A 15683-nucleotide genomic window follows, 5' to 3' on the forward strand; every position below is an offset into this window, starting at 1 on the left:
CTGGGAAGCCTGGTGGCTCACTGGTTTAGTGCCACCTTTGGTCCAGGGTGTGATCCTGGAGACCCCAGATCAAGTCCAACCTCGGGTTCCCTGCATGAAGCCTGCTTCTCCCTCTGCCTGTGTCTCTGCCTCTCTCTCTCTCTCTCTCCCCATGAGTAAATAAAATCTTAAAAAAAAAAAGAAAAAGGTAAGTTCTTTGCCATTAATGGTACACTATCAAATTGATTGACACATTTTGACCCTTATCATTAATATGAATTTTTATTTATGTAAGCTTAATTATAATGTACCAACACTTGTAATGTTTATTAGAAAATATTTTCCTAAAACTTTCAATTAGTAGACCTGAAAAAAAAAACTTACTTATATGTAGCAGAAGCAGAACTCTGTTCCCATTTGATAAGATGAATATATTAGTTATGAACCTGGTCTAGCATACTCTAATATTTAATCTAGGGCAGTGGCTCTCAAAAATTGTTCTCAGGAACTTTTTAATTTCTTAAAAATTATTGATAACCTTAATGTGGGTAAGTTCTACCTTTATTTATGACATTAGAAATTTAAACAGAATTCTTAGTATATTTATTCATTTATTTAAAATAGATATATAACATATAAATAAGTAATACAAGTATATTTATAAAATATTCTATATATTTATATAACTTTAAAAATGTTTAAAAGCAAGAAGACTGACATTGTTTTATCATTTTGAAAATCACTTTCATGTTTGGTCTAATAGAAGAGGGCTTATTTAATATGTTTTAATATTACACTTCATGTGGATCTAGAATATTTACGAGAGTGTGAGCATGAGAAAGGCTAATTTGTCATTGTCATTATCATCATTGTCTTCTTCTTCTGAAAATAGTTTTAATTCACTGGACATTTTTTAGACCATAGAAAATCAAGAAGCAGTTTTTTAAGTTACCTATTAGTTTGCTATAATCATTTATTGTACTGTTTGACAGCTATGGAAAAATTCTTGTCCTCAGTGTCACACCCTTGGGAATATAAAAATTCTGCTCACTATGTACCTGGTGAGCACTGAGCAGCTTAAGCAAGTTGCCAAGAATGTCAGCACACTCAGAAGGCAGAAATTCTCAACAAATAATATGCATAATAATTTGGTTTTTAGGTACAGAAACACATTTCAGGCCATATTATAAAAAATAGAGAATGAAATATTGATGAAAATATACAAATGCATCAGCAATTCCTTTGTGATCACTTCCTTTTAAGTTCTCTATTATATGCATTCTCTCTCTCTCTCTTTTTTTTCATCCTGTCATTAACTTCTTTCCCAAACTTGGTATATTAATGTAATGATGACTTTATTTTGACAGTTATTTTGTGTAATTTTCCCTTTTCACAGTCTAGCAAACAGAAAGATTACAAACAGATATTTAGCATTAGAGTATTCTTTACCCTTATGAGTGGTCTCATCTCAAGTGGGGAAGTGACTCCTTTCATATATTATTATTTTTTTAAGATTTTATCTATTTATTCATGAGAGACACAGAGAGGGGCAGAGATACTGGCAGAGGGAGAAGCAGGCTCCCTGCAAGGAGCTCGATGCAGGACTCGATCCCAGGACCCCGGGATCACAACCTGAGCCAAAGGCAGAGGCTCAACCACTGAGCCACCCAGGCATTTCACTCCTTTTGTATATTTCTTACATTGTTATTAAATATATTTATACAAAAATACAAGATGAGCTGCAAAGTGATATACAAATATAAGCTATAAATATTTCAATGAATGATACTAGTCCTTGATCATTGATACATGTACATTTAAGACACTTATCTGGATCTATGAATAGGTGATGGCTTGATCTGTAATATCCAAATATTAGTGTGAGAATATGAATCCAGGTTGAGAGGTGATAAATAGCTACTGACTAGTTGTGTGCTTTCTCCAGTGAGCATTACAAAACTCAGTTTAACCATGGCTCCTCATAGATTTAGTGGTTACTAGAAAATACAATAGGATCCGAAGATACTTTGGAAAATTCTAATTTTATTATATAGTCTAATTTGTGATAGTTGACAACTAGGGGAAGAGTGTGTGTGTGTGTGTGTGTGTGTGTGTGTGTGTGTGTGTGTTTATAAAAATAACTACCTAAGAGCTTCACATTGGAACATGCTCTATTTCTACAACCTCTAGCTGTTCTAGAAACATGGCAATCTCTGGATAAGCAATGTAATGTTTTACATCAATTTTATGGATTTAACACATCTCTTCTTATCATTACAGAGCACGCTGGACTCTGTGCTTATAGTGGGAAGTGGAAGTTAATTGCCTTGTGGTAGCAGCAAGAGACTGCACTCTGTCACTCAACCAATATCAGTGACCCAAGTGAAATGAGACAGTTTCTTGGTACTGAATTCAAAAGGAAAGCTTTTAAATGTTTTCCACAGGAATGTTAGTATGCTCTTGTCAGTATAATATAGCTGATATAATGGCAACTTAATTTTCCAGTGAGTATTCACTTTAGCCATACCAGCTGCTAAGCTGTACCACTAGCTACAGCTTTGATATTAAATAGAGATAGTCATTTTTGTAAAGAAGTAAATTGCTTTATTTATTACTGATGTTGCTTGCCTCATTTATTGAAATGCTTTGTCACAGCTGGCGAATACAGATGCTTTCTTTTTCCTTATATTACAATAAAAAATCATAAGAGAAATACATTAGAGAGTAAAATAGTTTATTCAGTGTTTAAAATGGGCTGTCAGAAGTTAGAATATGTAGTTTTCAGAAAATGAACATAGAATTTAACCCAAAATATATTATTGATAATGATCAATTATTCTAAGTGTGTTGTGGTATTATTTTGAAACTTTCATTTCCTATTTAAGACAAAAAGGACCCATATTTCAAGCTTTTAACAAAAATTAAATCTTCTATGTAATCATCTTTAAAACATGATAAGATGTAAAATTTTATAAATACATTAAATTATATCAGAACCTGGCACATATTAGCAATGGGAAACATGGAAACACAAAATATAATTTTTCCTGAATGATATGAAGGATGAAAAAGTTTAGAATACCAAAAAATGATTTATCTGAATCACACTTATCAACCAATAAGAAACTAAACTCATATACTCTTAGTCTTCTAAAGTCAGGTATATTTACATGTATGGGTTCAAGTTCAGAGGTAATTCATGTGCTCAGAGGGAGTTCAACAAGGAATGTATATAACCCTCTTGCTCATGAACTGAATTGGATAAAACACAAGTGTTTAAAATACTTAAACTGAAAAACCCCTGGAGCATAAAATATTTTAGCATACCAACTGACTAGAACCTTGTAGAAAGTTTCCAACTAAAATTACCTAATGATTTACCAAAAAAAAAAAAAAAGTTTTTAAAAAGGAGAGTAAAAATAAGACAATACTTTTTCTATCCATGATAGAGTAGTGATCTGGATTTACCTCCTTATGCAAAAACAATCTAAAAGCAGACAAAAATATATGGAATATTGTTTTCAGACATTGAACAAAATACTGTGTAAGTCTGTGATCTTTGAGGAAAGAAAAACAAGATGAGTCCCAAGAATTTCCCAAATTATTATCTGGAAACAGTTTTGAGAGTGTAGCACAAATAAAGTTTCTGGATATGCAGTTGGGTGGATGAGATTTTTGCCTTCTCCTCAGGTTTTTATAGAGTATGAAATGTCTGCACACAACTCAATAGTGGAGTGAATATTTGTGGCCTGTTAGGCTAATGTGTGGCCACATTAGGGCTTTGTTCTAAGTTATAGTAATGAGGACATTTGATCTGAGTGAAAACTGTCCATGAAATTATATGTCTTAATTCATTAATTTTAGGGAAAAAATTGAGGGAATGGTTAAGTTCAACTAAAGTCCATCAACATGTTGTAAGGCAAGGTAATTGTTACTTAGAGTAAATAATTGTAAACCTAGCTGTAAATTTTAGACTCTATGACAGATTGTAAGCCTATTGGCTATGGATAAGCCTATTCGCTTTTCTGGATCTTTGTCTTCTCATCTGTAAAATGAAACTGCTAAACAAGATCAGTAGTTGATAATAATTCAAAGTAACATTAATTGAACATCATTACATGTCTCCATAATTTTTTCACAACATCTCTATGAAATAAGAATATTTCAGTGAGAGTAAGTAACCTTTGTTACTGAGATAATAAACTTAGTAGATGACAGAGAGGGAATATGCATGTAGGTATGTGTGTTTCCCAACTCTGCATAATTATCCACCATATTATAATGCTTAGATGTGGATTGACCAAAAATTATGTTTTTTGAACATGCATTTCATAATAGAAGGAATATACAATAGTATATTTTAAAAAGGTTTAATAAAAAACAAGGAAGATCAATGTAATTAGGTATTCACATAATAAAATTCTAAAAAACAGACTTCATTCTGATGTTTTGGGTCAAGATATTTTGATAGTCCAATAAACTTAAGTTATAATGATGTTACTTTGCCCATTAAGAGCAAGTTGTTTGTAATGGAATTGATTTAGATGACTGGATGATAATTTATTTGAACTCAAATATTAAAATTAACAATGGTTAAATTTCATTCTATTTAAAATTATAACACTATGCACATTTTTGTCTACATTTTTTATATATTTGTCAGATTTTTTAGTTTTAATTTATGTAAAAGAATCCACTGAAAGTATAAAATTCCATGAAGTCTGAGTGATAATGTATCTCTGGATTTATTAAATTTACTGTGTGTCAGTCTACCCTAAGTGCTTTATGCATTACAAATAATTTAATTATCATAACTCTCCATTTTCCCCAACTTACCTCTCTGCTATAACTTTCTTAAAATTTCAGTAAGAAATTTTGAATTAAGATATTTCTTAGAAATTCCAAATGTGATTTTATTTAAAGTAAAGGCCAACTACCAAATGTACTATCACAAAAAAATCTTCCTCACAAAATATATTTCATTATACTTTTCAACTTTTGAAAGCTTAGAGAGCATTCTTAGTTTTTTTTTATTTTTTAAATTTTTTGGGGTTTTTTTTGCATTCTTAGTTTTTTAAGTGTTATAGCATAGAAATATTTGAGAGCACAGTTTTCCTGTTATGTTGGAGTGTTTATAATTTAGTGCTTTTGAGAACTTCAAATGATAAATTTAATTTATAATATAGCAATATTTGTACCAGTTTATTTGCCAGTAAAGGCTCTGACATTTATCTGATAAAATATTATCTATAAAGTTTGGTAAGATTACTGGGTTTTGATCTTTAATTTCCTTTATAGTTAATAATTACTTTGAATATCAATACACCAAATGAAAGGCAGAGATTTGTCAGAGTGGGTAAAAAATTATACGGTTGTTGTCTATAAGAAACTTCATTTAATATAAAGATACATATAGATTAATAATAAATATATGAAGAAAACTATACCTTGCTAACACTAATCAAAAGAAAGCAGAAGTAGCTATGTTAATTTTAGAGGTAAAATTAAAAGGAAGGAAAGATACCAGAGGTAAAGAAGGACATTATATAATGATAAAGGAGTCAGTTCTCCAAGAAGATGTAACATCCTAAACATGTGTGCTCCTAATAACAGAGTGACAAACTACACGAGGCAAAAATTAATGAAATTGCAAGAAGAAATAGATGAATCCACTATTGCAGTTGGAGACTTCAATCTCCTCTATTATAAATGCATAGGTTGAGCAGGCAGAAAATCAATAAGGAAAATCAACTGGATAATTAACTGACATCTACAGACTCCTTAATCCAACAACAACAGAATACACATTCAAGCATACAGTAAACACTCACCAAAATAGACCATAAAGTACACCTTCACAAATTCAAAAGTATATAAATCACATAATGTCCACTCTCAGACTGCAATGTAATTAAACTAAAAATAACAGAAAAGTAGCCAATCCCCATTCATTGAGTCATTTTATGCTATCTCAATTTTTCAAGCATTTACATAATGGATGAAATCTTTGTCTCTTAAGTCCAACATCTGGGCCCTCTTACAGCCCTCCACAATTTCCCGATTCTTTGCATGTTTCCTAACTTTACTGACAACTGTACATTTTAGGTAATACAACAAGTCTGCTTTATTTTTACATTTTTAAATTCATTTTCCTTTGTTTTTAAAATTTTTTTTGGTAACTTTTCTGGATTAAGTCATAAAATATGTCACCTCAAAGAATGTATCTGGATATTTTTGTCCTCATATTTTTTTATTCTATTTATTTAGCTCTTAGCCTGGTATCTTAATGGTCACTTCTGGGGCTGTGGAGCTATGTATCAGTCAATGACTGGGGAAGAGGATATGCTCAGATGCCTTAAGTCCTTAAGGCTTTAAACCTCACTTGAATCATGTATGTGTGTTAGAATCCATTAAAAATACAGCCAATCTTCTATTCTTTCTGGGCTTTCACTTCTTTAGTATCTGAGGTACCTCAGTATCCAAGATCTCAGGGTCTCTCAAGTATCCCCGATGCTTGTACTTAGTGTCTTAGTTAGCCAGGAATGTGCGGATAGCTTATCTCACCTTATAAGCCAATCCCCACAGAGCTCTCTGTGTACCAACCATGACTACAAACCAGTCCTAGCACAGTGTCAGCTTTTCTCCTTTCTTTTCTACTTAGTTTACTACCATTAATGAGAAAATCACCTCAGGTTTTTACCTTCTGCCTCAAATCATGTGCTTGTTCTAGAAAAAAGCTTCTGGTTATGGTGGTCATCCATGCCTGGAAAAAAACTGTCCCAGGTGACCAAATTGGAGAGAGAGATGATAGGAGCAGCCTTATGCAAAACCAGATCTCTTTCTGTTCTTACCTGAAATTATGGCAGGTCTTTCTGTTCTTACCTGAAATTATGGCAGGTTGTTATGAATAACCCCTTCCCAATTTTCTGTTTGCCCTAGGTCTATTTTCATATTCCTCACATTGTTCGCTTTAACAATTTCATTTAATTTTATACTTTTTTTGAGGAAGAGGAGGATTTTATTAAACTCTTCAAAGCCATAGCCAAAAGTTCCAGACACAACCTTTGCAAATTTATTCAGGCGATACTCAGGCATTCAGAGAAAACATTAGTCTCTTTGTCTTTCTCTAAATTTTCTAATATCCCTTTCTATGGACTTTTGTGGAATCACATTTTGCTTATTGGGAAATAAACTACTTAATCTATAGCATCTTAAGTCTTTCCTGTTTAAGTAGTCTCTTTTGCTTATATATTCAGTCCATTAAATAATGTGTCAGAGAACAAATAGTCTTTTGAAGATAACTTTTCATTTGAGTAAATATTGTCAGTTGGGGTGCCTCCATGATCACTGCTCTTAGATTGGTTCGGTCCTTAGAATGGTGACCACTGAGTTGTTTCTGGCAACCTTCAGTCATTTCAGGCACTCTCATATTAGATACCCACCAATGAAATCCATCACCAAAAATCTTGTTTTTGGTCACAACACTTAAAACTCTCTTGCAATCATAATAATACTTATCTGTATATGTGTGTGGGGCTGTACTTGACAAATTTTACAATCATTATGTTTTCTTTATGCTTTATTTGAAATACTTTAGAATTTTTTTCTAATTTAAAAATCCAATTTTTTACATTTAAAAGTTTGATTAGTAGGAAGCATTTGTTGTCTAGATTGAGATGTAGATATTTTGAATGCTTGAGAAAAATAGACTATTTTTTTCATGTAGTTTGAAATATCTTAAAGAATTTGCGTAATGAAATTTGTAAACTGTGGTAAATGTTTATTGTAATTCCACACTGCCAAAATGATAGACTTAGTATTAAACAAAAAATATGAGTAAAAGTAGTGCTTTCAATTCTAACATAAATTACTATATTTGCAAGTAACCATTTAAGTGACAGATTATAAATCGTGTTTACAAGTTTAAGAAGAGTTAAGATTTATTTATAAACTGGGTAAATTGTACACTAAAAAGAAAAATAAGGGCCTAAAGTAAAAAGGAATAGAGTGCAAAGGCCCTCTTGCTAAGTGCCTGTCTCCCATTTAAAGAATCTAACACGTTAGCAACAATTTTATCCATCATATCATTGCACAGCAAAGTAGGTCTCAAGAAAAGAAAGTAGAAATTAGGGAAACAGGAATGGGGAAGCAGATGGAAAAGGTAGGTCTAGGAACTGACTTTACTAGGGAGTTGGGGAATGGAGGAATGCTTAAGTAGTCAATGTTGTCAAGGGCCTTATCTTAGCAAACTCATAAATTATATCTCAGAATTATATTTTTAATTGCTTTAACTGACTATAAGCAGCAGATGAAATCAGATCTTCTTAGATATCTGAATAAGAACTCACAATTCTATTTATGCAATAATCTGTTGGTTCAGTAATAGATCACCTTTAGGAAAAAGTGCAAGTTAGATATTAGACAAAGAAGAGTTTGATATAAGAAAACAATGCCTTAAAGTTTTCTTCTATATGCATTTCTGACCATGCTGAGGAAAATTGCACATTGCATTTGGTCATCAAATCTATGCTTTTCCAAAAATAGAGTATGAGATAAAATTGTTGACCAGCTAAGCTCCTAAATTAAAACTGGTGTATAAAATTAGCAACTTGAGGACATCTGGCTTTAGGACACAGTAAAAAAAAAAAAAAAAAAAAAAAAAAAAAAAAAAAAAAAAAGGAAAGATTTGTGGTATATATGAAGGTATACTGCAAATTTTCTTTCTGTCCCTTTTTCTTCCTCCTTTCTTTCTGGGATTTGCATACTGCATATTTTAGTCTGCTTCATGGGATCTCCTATAGGTCCTTTAGGCTATATACACTTTTCTTCATTCGTTTTCTTCCTGATCCTCAAACTAAATCATTTCAATTGTCCTAGCTTCAAGTTCAGTGATTGTTTCTTCTCTTTGCTTAACTCTGCTGTTGAACACCTCTAGTAAATTTTTTATTTGTTATTGGAGTCTTTACCTCCAGAATTTGTGTGGTTTCTTTTTCAAAATATTTTTAAACTTTATTATGATAAAAGCAACCATTTTATCAGAAGATTACCATTTTAACCATTTAAAAATGTATAATTTAGTAGCATTAAATGAATACCTTAGTAGCATTTAGTAGATTGATTTTGACTAGCTATTCCCAAGGTAAGAAATAACTTTCACTAGAAATTCAGCTTCAAATTAAATTTGGTCTAACTTTTCTTTTTCTAACTCAAGGTATATTTTAATGGAAGGTTATGTGCTTTCTTGGCAATATATTCAATAACTAAATCACTAAAGAGATGAATGTTTGAAATTTATGTACTGAGTTTTTGAATAATCACTCATTTTTTTGTAATGTACTTCACTAGTAAAGTTTATTGTTTTTAGAAAATTCTGTGTCCTTCATATCATACTCTCAATTAATGTATGGGTCCCAAATTTTTATATTTTACATTAAATGGCTGAACAAACTACCACCAATGGCATAAATCTAGCCTGCCATCTCTTTTTGACCAGCTTGCAAGCTAAAAATAGTTTTATATTTTTTAATCACTGAAAAAAATCAGAAGAATGATATTTTTGATGTGAAAATTAAAGTTCAAGTTTTACTCTTTGTAAATAAGATTTCACTGGATCACAGACAGCCACATTATTTGTTTATATATTTTCTATGGCTGCTTCTGTGCTACAAAGGCACAATGGCATAGCTTGGAAAGAGATCATATACTCTGCAAACCTACAGTGTTTATTGTCTTGCCCTTTACATAAAAAGTATCTGAGAACTACGTGAATCAGAGTGCCTTGAAATCCAACTAAATTTCCCTTGGGAGAGATTTATTTTCTTATCAGCTTTTGAAAAGGTGGATAAAACCTTTGATAAACATTTTTACAGCAAAATCTTATGTTAAAAGACAGCTTAAAAGCATAAGATATCAAACATCGGTGGTTCTGATGACATCTGTAAGGAAACTTCCAATTAATACTTGTCGATTTAAGCCCATTGGTAGAATTCTTTTAAAAATAGTTCTGGACTGCCAGTCATTTCTCATCAACTATCACTTTTGAAAACATCTACAAGTTACATTATTTTGTGTGATCTTTGAGATCAAATAATTTGAGATTATCATAGACTAAATTACTAATTGAATAACTTCATTATCGTTAGAATGTAGAAATTCTACCATATAAACACATCCTTTTCTCTGGAGCTCCCTATCATAACCTCACTAACTTTATTAAACTCCAATTTTGTAAAACAAAATTTTCTCAGATGTTTCTACTTTAGCACTGGCTACTGTCAAGAAAATTTTAGATAAAAGAGATGTCACAATCTCTAAAAATTCATGACTCAGCATTAGGGTAGATAGTGATGATGATTGACACTTTTTGCTGTTCTGGATCTTTTAAACAAGATTCTTGGATTCTAGTGGCAAACATGCTGAAGTTGAATCTGTATCAAAGAGTAGCACGTTAACTGATTTTGAAAAGTTTCTTTTATCACTGTGGCAGTTGTTCCTGTTAAATTTTCATTACTTTTTATGTTCTTACAAATCAAGCCTTTATTTATATTCATGAAAAATATTTATATAAAGGATTTAATGACTGCTGACCAACAATTTACTTATTGATGGTATTTTTATCCACAAAATACCTTTCTCTTTTCTGAAAAAGGTTTTGTTTTGTTTGTTTGTTTGTTTTTGAGTTACAGGAGTCATTCTATGCATACATAGTATTTTATCCACAGTAATTAATTTCTTTGTGTTTTATCTTTTTGCTTGGGAGGTATTTTACAAACTGATGAGACATTACCTGTGGATGGGAAAGACTGATTTTATATATTGGGTATACTTTTATGCTTAGTGCTGACTGGCTACTAGGTTCATTTTTTTTTTGTCTCTATCCTTATGGTACACATATAATACTAATGCCCTGCCTCTTCTCATACCAAGATGCTTATTAAAAGCATTCATCAAAACTTTCTCTTACCCAGATCACTATTGCACTTTTCTTTGCTCTTAAAATTTTGCTTAGTATTATAAACATCACCTCATAGGACATTATGTTCTGCTGTAAAAACCACTTTATTTTCTAAGGAAAGTAAGCATCAGGTATAAAAGCTTTCATGCTCATCCTGGTGAGATGATGAGGAAGGTTTGGAAATATTGGTGTTAGTTCGAGAAAACACCTTTGACAGAGCTGAAGATACCTTCGCCAGCATTTTAGATCCTTGTTTGGAAATACTAGGCTTGGCAGTTTCTGTGGACAAAGCAGAAAAATAATATGGCTATTTATTAGACATTCTAACTGAGAGAAGTTATACTACAGCATTGATGATTCAGATAGAATTCAGAAAGAGACATTTTAAAATACTTTATGGGATTTAAAAACACATAGACTCTTGATTTGATCCTTCTAACACTCTTGTGAGGGAGATAGGAAGAACGATATCTCCTGAGGACACTTTCTCAAATATGCATCTATTATTAGATTCCCTTTATCTTGTTCAAGACCTGTGGGTGGCTAGTATCATAGGTTAATGACATATGTGAAACTCATCCCTAGAGAGATTAGTGAACCCCTGTGTTTGTCTGTTGATAGTTCTTTTCATAGCAAAGCTATAGACTAACTTTGGTCATTACCCAATATGGGGCTCATTCTGCGATGCAGCGGCTACAATATGGAACCACCTTATGGAGGAAAACAAGAATGGAGGATCAAAGTCAGAAGATCTGTTTTTGAGCTCTGAGAGCTCTCCATTTGTTGACTTTGTAAACTCAGGCAATTGTTACCTCCGTTTTCTCTTTTGTAAATTAGGGCTTTATGGTTGACAGAGGGAGATTAGGATGGTGTAAGGGATGTAGACAAGTTTTGTTTGGTCCACAAAAATATTTCACAAAAGCTTTGAATTATTTGATAAAATTTAAAAGTTGGGAATTTTCACATAAAACTTTCATCTCCAGCTTGTTTTGAAAAATGCCAAGACTTGAACTGGAGATCTAGCAACAACCCAGTTTGTCAGTGACTGGACCTGAGTCCAGCTCCCTCCTATAGAGGGGGCATGCCATCTCCAGTGCACCAGAGACCCCTACTCAACCTACCTCCTCTCTTGTTTATATTACTTGTCTGGCTCCCGTGAGCATTTGAATGTATGAATCATGGTCATACTGAATGAGCTTAAGCTTTGAAGTTGGGCAGATCTGTGTTGAACCTCAGCTCTGCAGCTTAGCTATGCGGTGACCTTGAGTAACCTACTCTCACTTTTCTCTTCAATGACTTTCACTTTCCTCTTCAATAAAATGCAGATAAATCTGGTACCTAATAAATGTTAGTTCCATTAGTTATTACTGTGGTTTGAGGTTAAAGTCAAAGAACTTCATAATAAGCTGCAATTTACTATACACACATACATGTACATAATATTATTTCAATCTCATATGGATAATAGATGTCAATTTTGCAAGGCAGGAGCCAGTTATTCCAAGAGGAATGTTAAAGGATATGTATTTTGTACCTGAAATGACTTCTTTTGAGGAATACCCACTGCCATGAATATTCTTGTTTCCTTCAAAGATGGTGATAAACTGTCAAGACAAAGCAAAGTACATACTTAATGTTTTATTGGACACAATAGACTAAAGATACTTAGAAATCCCTCCGAAGATGTAGTACAGCCATGTATGTTTATGTAGAACCTTACATGAATTAGTTTTCTGTTCTCTGAAATCTCAGAACTATTCTCAGAGACTTGGGCTCATAATTTTTGCCAAATATGGCACCTAGGATTTACCCTTGTCTTTAATGTGGGCCTCAGCCACCATTAAATGATGCCCAGGCTTATTCTGTGCACTTAAGCAAGGAATAATTTAACTGTAAGGTGAGAATTTTAATTAGGGGATTTCTCCAGTCCCATGGACAGGCCTCAACCAGAGGGAGAGATATGAGCAGGAGGAAATTGGGAATAGGGGTGCACCTCTGACGTTCCTCACGTCTACCACCTAAGCCCTGATTTGACCTTGAAAACTGGGCTCATAGTCAGCTGGACCTCCTGTATGCCAATTATGTTATATTTTTATTTTATTTTATTTATTTTATTTATTTTATTTTATATTTTATTTTATTATTTTTTTAAGATTTATTTATGTATTTATTCATGAGAGACACAGAGAGGGGGAGAGAGAAACAGGCAGAGACACAGGCAGAGGGAGAAGCAGGCTCCATGCAGGGAACCCGATGTGGGACTCGATCCTGGGTCTCCAGGATCACAGCCAGGACTGAAGGCGGCGCTAAACCGCTGAGCCACCAAGACATCCTGCAATTACAGTTTATTGAAGAATATTTACCTTAAGACTGTTTGAATTCTCTGGCCTTTGCTCCTGAGAATTTCCTGTTGGGGGTGGGGGGAGGAAGGAAAAATATTATTTTTCTTTTGGAGGCATGAATAATATTGAGACATACATGGTCTTATTATTTTTCATCAGAGAGTTCTAGAATTCAGGCAGGTAGAAGAAATTGTTACTTTCAGTGTACAGACCATGGGAACAAAACTGAAATGGGAGAGATCCCCAGAATTCTGAGGCATGTCTTAGACTTTCCTTCAGGAATTATGAAAGATGACATGACTTGGTAGGAGAGGCAGCCTCTGTAACTTAGTAGCCACATATCTTTGCACAACTATCCAATCTCTATAGGCCTATTTGCTTACATGTAAATTGAGGGATTACCTTATAGATGATTCCTAGAGGCCTCCCAGCTCTAATGCTCTTTGATTCTACATAGCTAATTAAAAGCAGATAATTGGAACAAACAGGAAAGTGCTGGTCTTATGAAATGCTTTCAGTGAGAACCAGGAGACTTTTGAGACACTATCAAGAGGAAGTGCTGCAGAACCAAGAGCTTCCTGAGTTCCAGGGAAGGTTACTATGCCTGTTAAACAAATTTAGCTGAAGGAGTAAGAGATGATGTGAACATTTCACAAAGACTCACCACTAGGGAAGCAGAAAATCTGAATTTGAGTCTTAGCTTCACTGCTTAGAGCTGTGTGGACACTGGCAAATTGAATCTAACTTATTTGACTCTGTTTCCTCATTGCGTAGAATGTGAATGAGACCATCTTCCCTGCTTGTCTCACAAAAAGGATGCAAGGAGATATCTTACATATAAAAATTGTGTATTTTATAGACATGCAATCGTCAAGGGCCAACACAAGTGGTCATTCTCTGCGTTATCCTTTAGGTCAATGTAGGCTTTGGGAAGAAAAGTAGTAGTAAAACCTCAGTGAACCCAAATACGAGAGGGACAGATTATTGCACTTATCCAACAGTATTGGTAAAATTTTATTGCTGATAATCTTTCTAAACTGCCCATCTCTATATTGTACATAATTGAACTGATGTTTACTTTAAAATGACTGAGGGTGTTGGGTTTACTTCCAGGGCTATCATTCCATGTCATACAAGTTTTTAATTTTCCAGGCTAAATGGCTGTCCACTTCCCAGGATACACTATGTTTTAATGAGAAGTCACAGAAAAATTCCTGTTAATTGAGGAACTCAGATATTCAGATTTAAGTTGTATATCTATAGGAAACTATATAACTTTCCAGCTCTAACCTCTCCATGAAACTCCAATCTTAAACATCCTATTGCTTCAGATGTGACACCTCAACTTGAATATCTAATGGGTACCTCAATCCCAAAACAACTAAAAGAGAATTCTTGTGCCTCTCATAAGTTATTCCCATTGTTTCTCTCATTTTACTAAATGGTCTTCCTACTACATGCCTGTTTTAGGTTCTTGGTGTCCCAGAGGAGATGGGGTAACATGATGGTTTCTTTCTGACTCTGGCAGCCTAATGATTCCATCCTACAGCTATGATCAGTGATTATTGTGACATCATCTGATCATGGTGTGTTCATGGAATTCAGGCATATTTATTGCTATTCTAGGAATCATCTTAATTAAAAAAATCATTTTACTTCCAAGCTGAGAGAATATGTTTTTGAAGCAATTCCTTGAGTGGGTTGTGTGTTTGAAATAGCCAATGGTAAACCTTTGGTTTGATTTTGAGGCCACTTTGCAATAAACATAACATTCTCCCTCTTGTATGTACGATCACTGTTAGAACCACATTGATTCTCTGAGGTTTCAAAAAATAGACAACCAAAAAGTTCTCATGAATGTTCCAAGGAGTAGGTACTAATAGATATTTTTTTAAAAAGTTAAATCCATACTAGTCAGATATTAATGTGAGAAAATAAATTTAGCTCAAAACCTCTCCCTCCACACACACACACACACACACACACACACACACACACACACATTATATATATATATATTGTACATTTTGGTAGGGCTAAGTACAAAGGAAGGGTAAGAAATCATTAAATCCTAGTATAATGGATAAAACTATTGTGTGATGCATTCTTGTTTTATGAATATCTTTCATATGAGCATGGTAAATGTGAATTCACAATGTCACCATTTGCTTGGGCAAAATCATTAATAAAATCTTGATAGCAATTCGGCAAAAGCAAATGAGTTGGCTCATTTTAACACCTGAGTGATGTAGTGCTGGATTATTTTCCAAAAAATAGGTAAATTCACAGGAAAAGAAAAAGTATCAACCCCAGGTTTGATCACTAAAAATTCATCAAAGCAGTAAACAAACAAAGGCAATAACTAAAAAGTTCATTAAAGCAGTAGAGCAGTCTCCTTTCGAATGCTT

At 33.3% G+C, this 15683-nt stretch overlaps 1 protein-coding gene across 1 annotated transcript in view; it reads right to left on the minus strand.

Annotated features, from left to right (window-relative positions):
* Positions 1 to 11060: 11060 nt before the first annotated feature.
* Positions 11061 to 15683, minus strand: part of FSIP2 (fibrous sheath interacting protein 2) — a 72522-nt gene continuing 67899 nt past the window's right edge. Inside the window, exons 22-24 of the mRNA XM_055308324.1 lie at positions 13297 to 13340; positions 12468 to 12537; positions 11061 to 11212 (exon numbers count right to left, since the gene is read on the minus strand). Of these exons, the coding sequence (XP_055164299.1) occupies positions 11061 to 11212; positions 12468 to 12537; positions 13297 to 13340 (266 nt within the window). The remainder of the gene's footprint in view (positions 11213 to 12467; positions 12538 to 13296; positions 13341 to 15683) is intronic.

The sequence above is a fragment of the Nyctereutes procyonoides genome, unplaced genomic scaffold (genome assembly GCF_905146905.1).
Source record: "Nyctereutes procyonoides isolate TBG_1078 unplaced genomic scaffold, NYPRO_anot_genome, whole genome shotgun sequence".
In the NCBI taxonomy this organism is placed as follows: domain Eukaryota; kingdom Metazoa; phylum Chordata; class Mammalia; order Carnivora; family Canidae; genus Nyctereutes; species Nyctereutes procyonoides.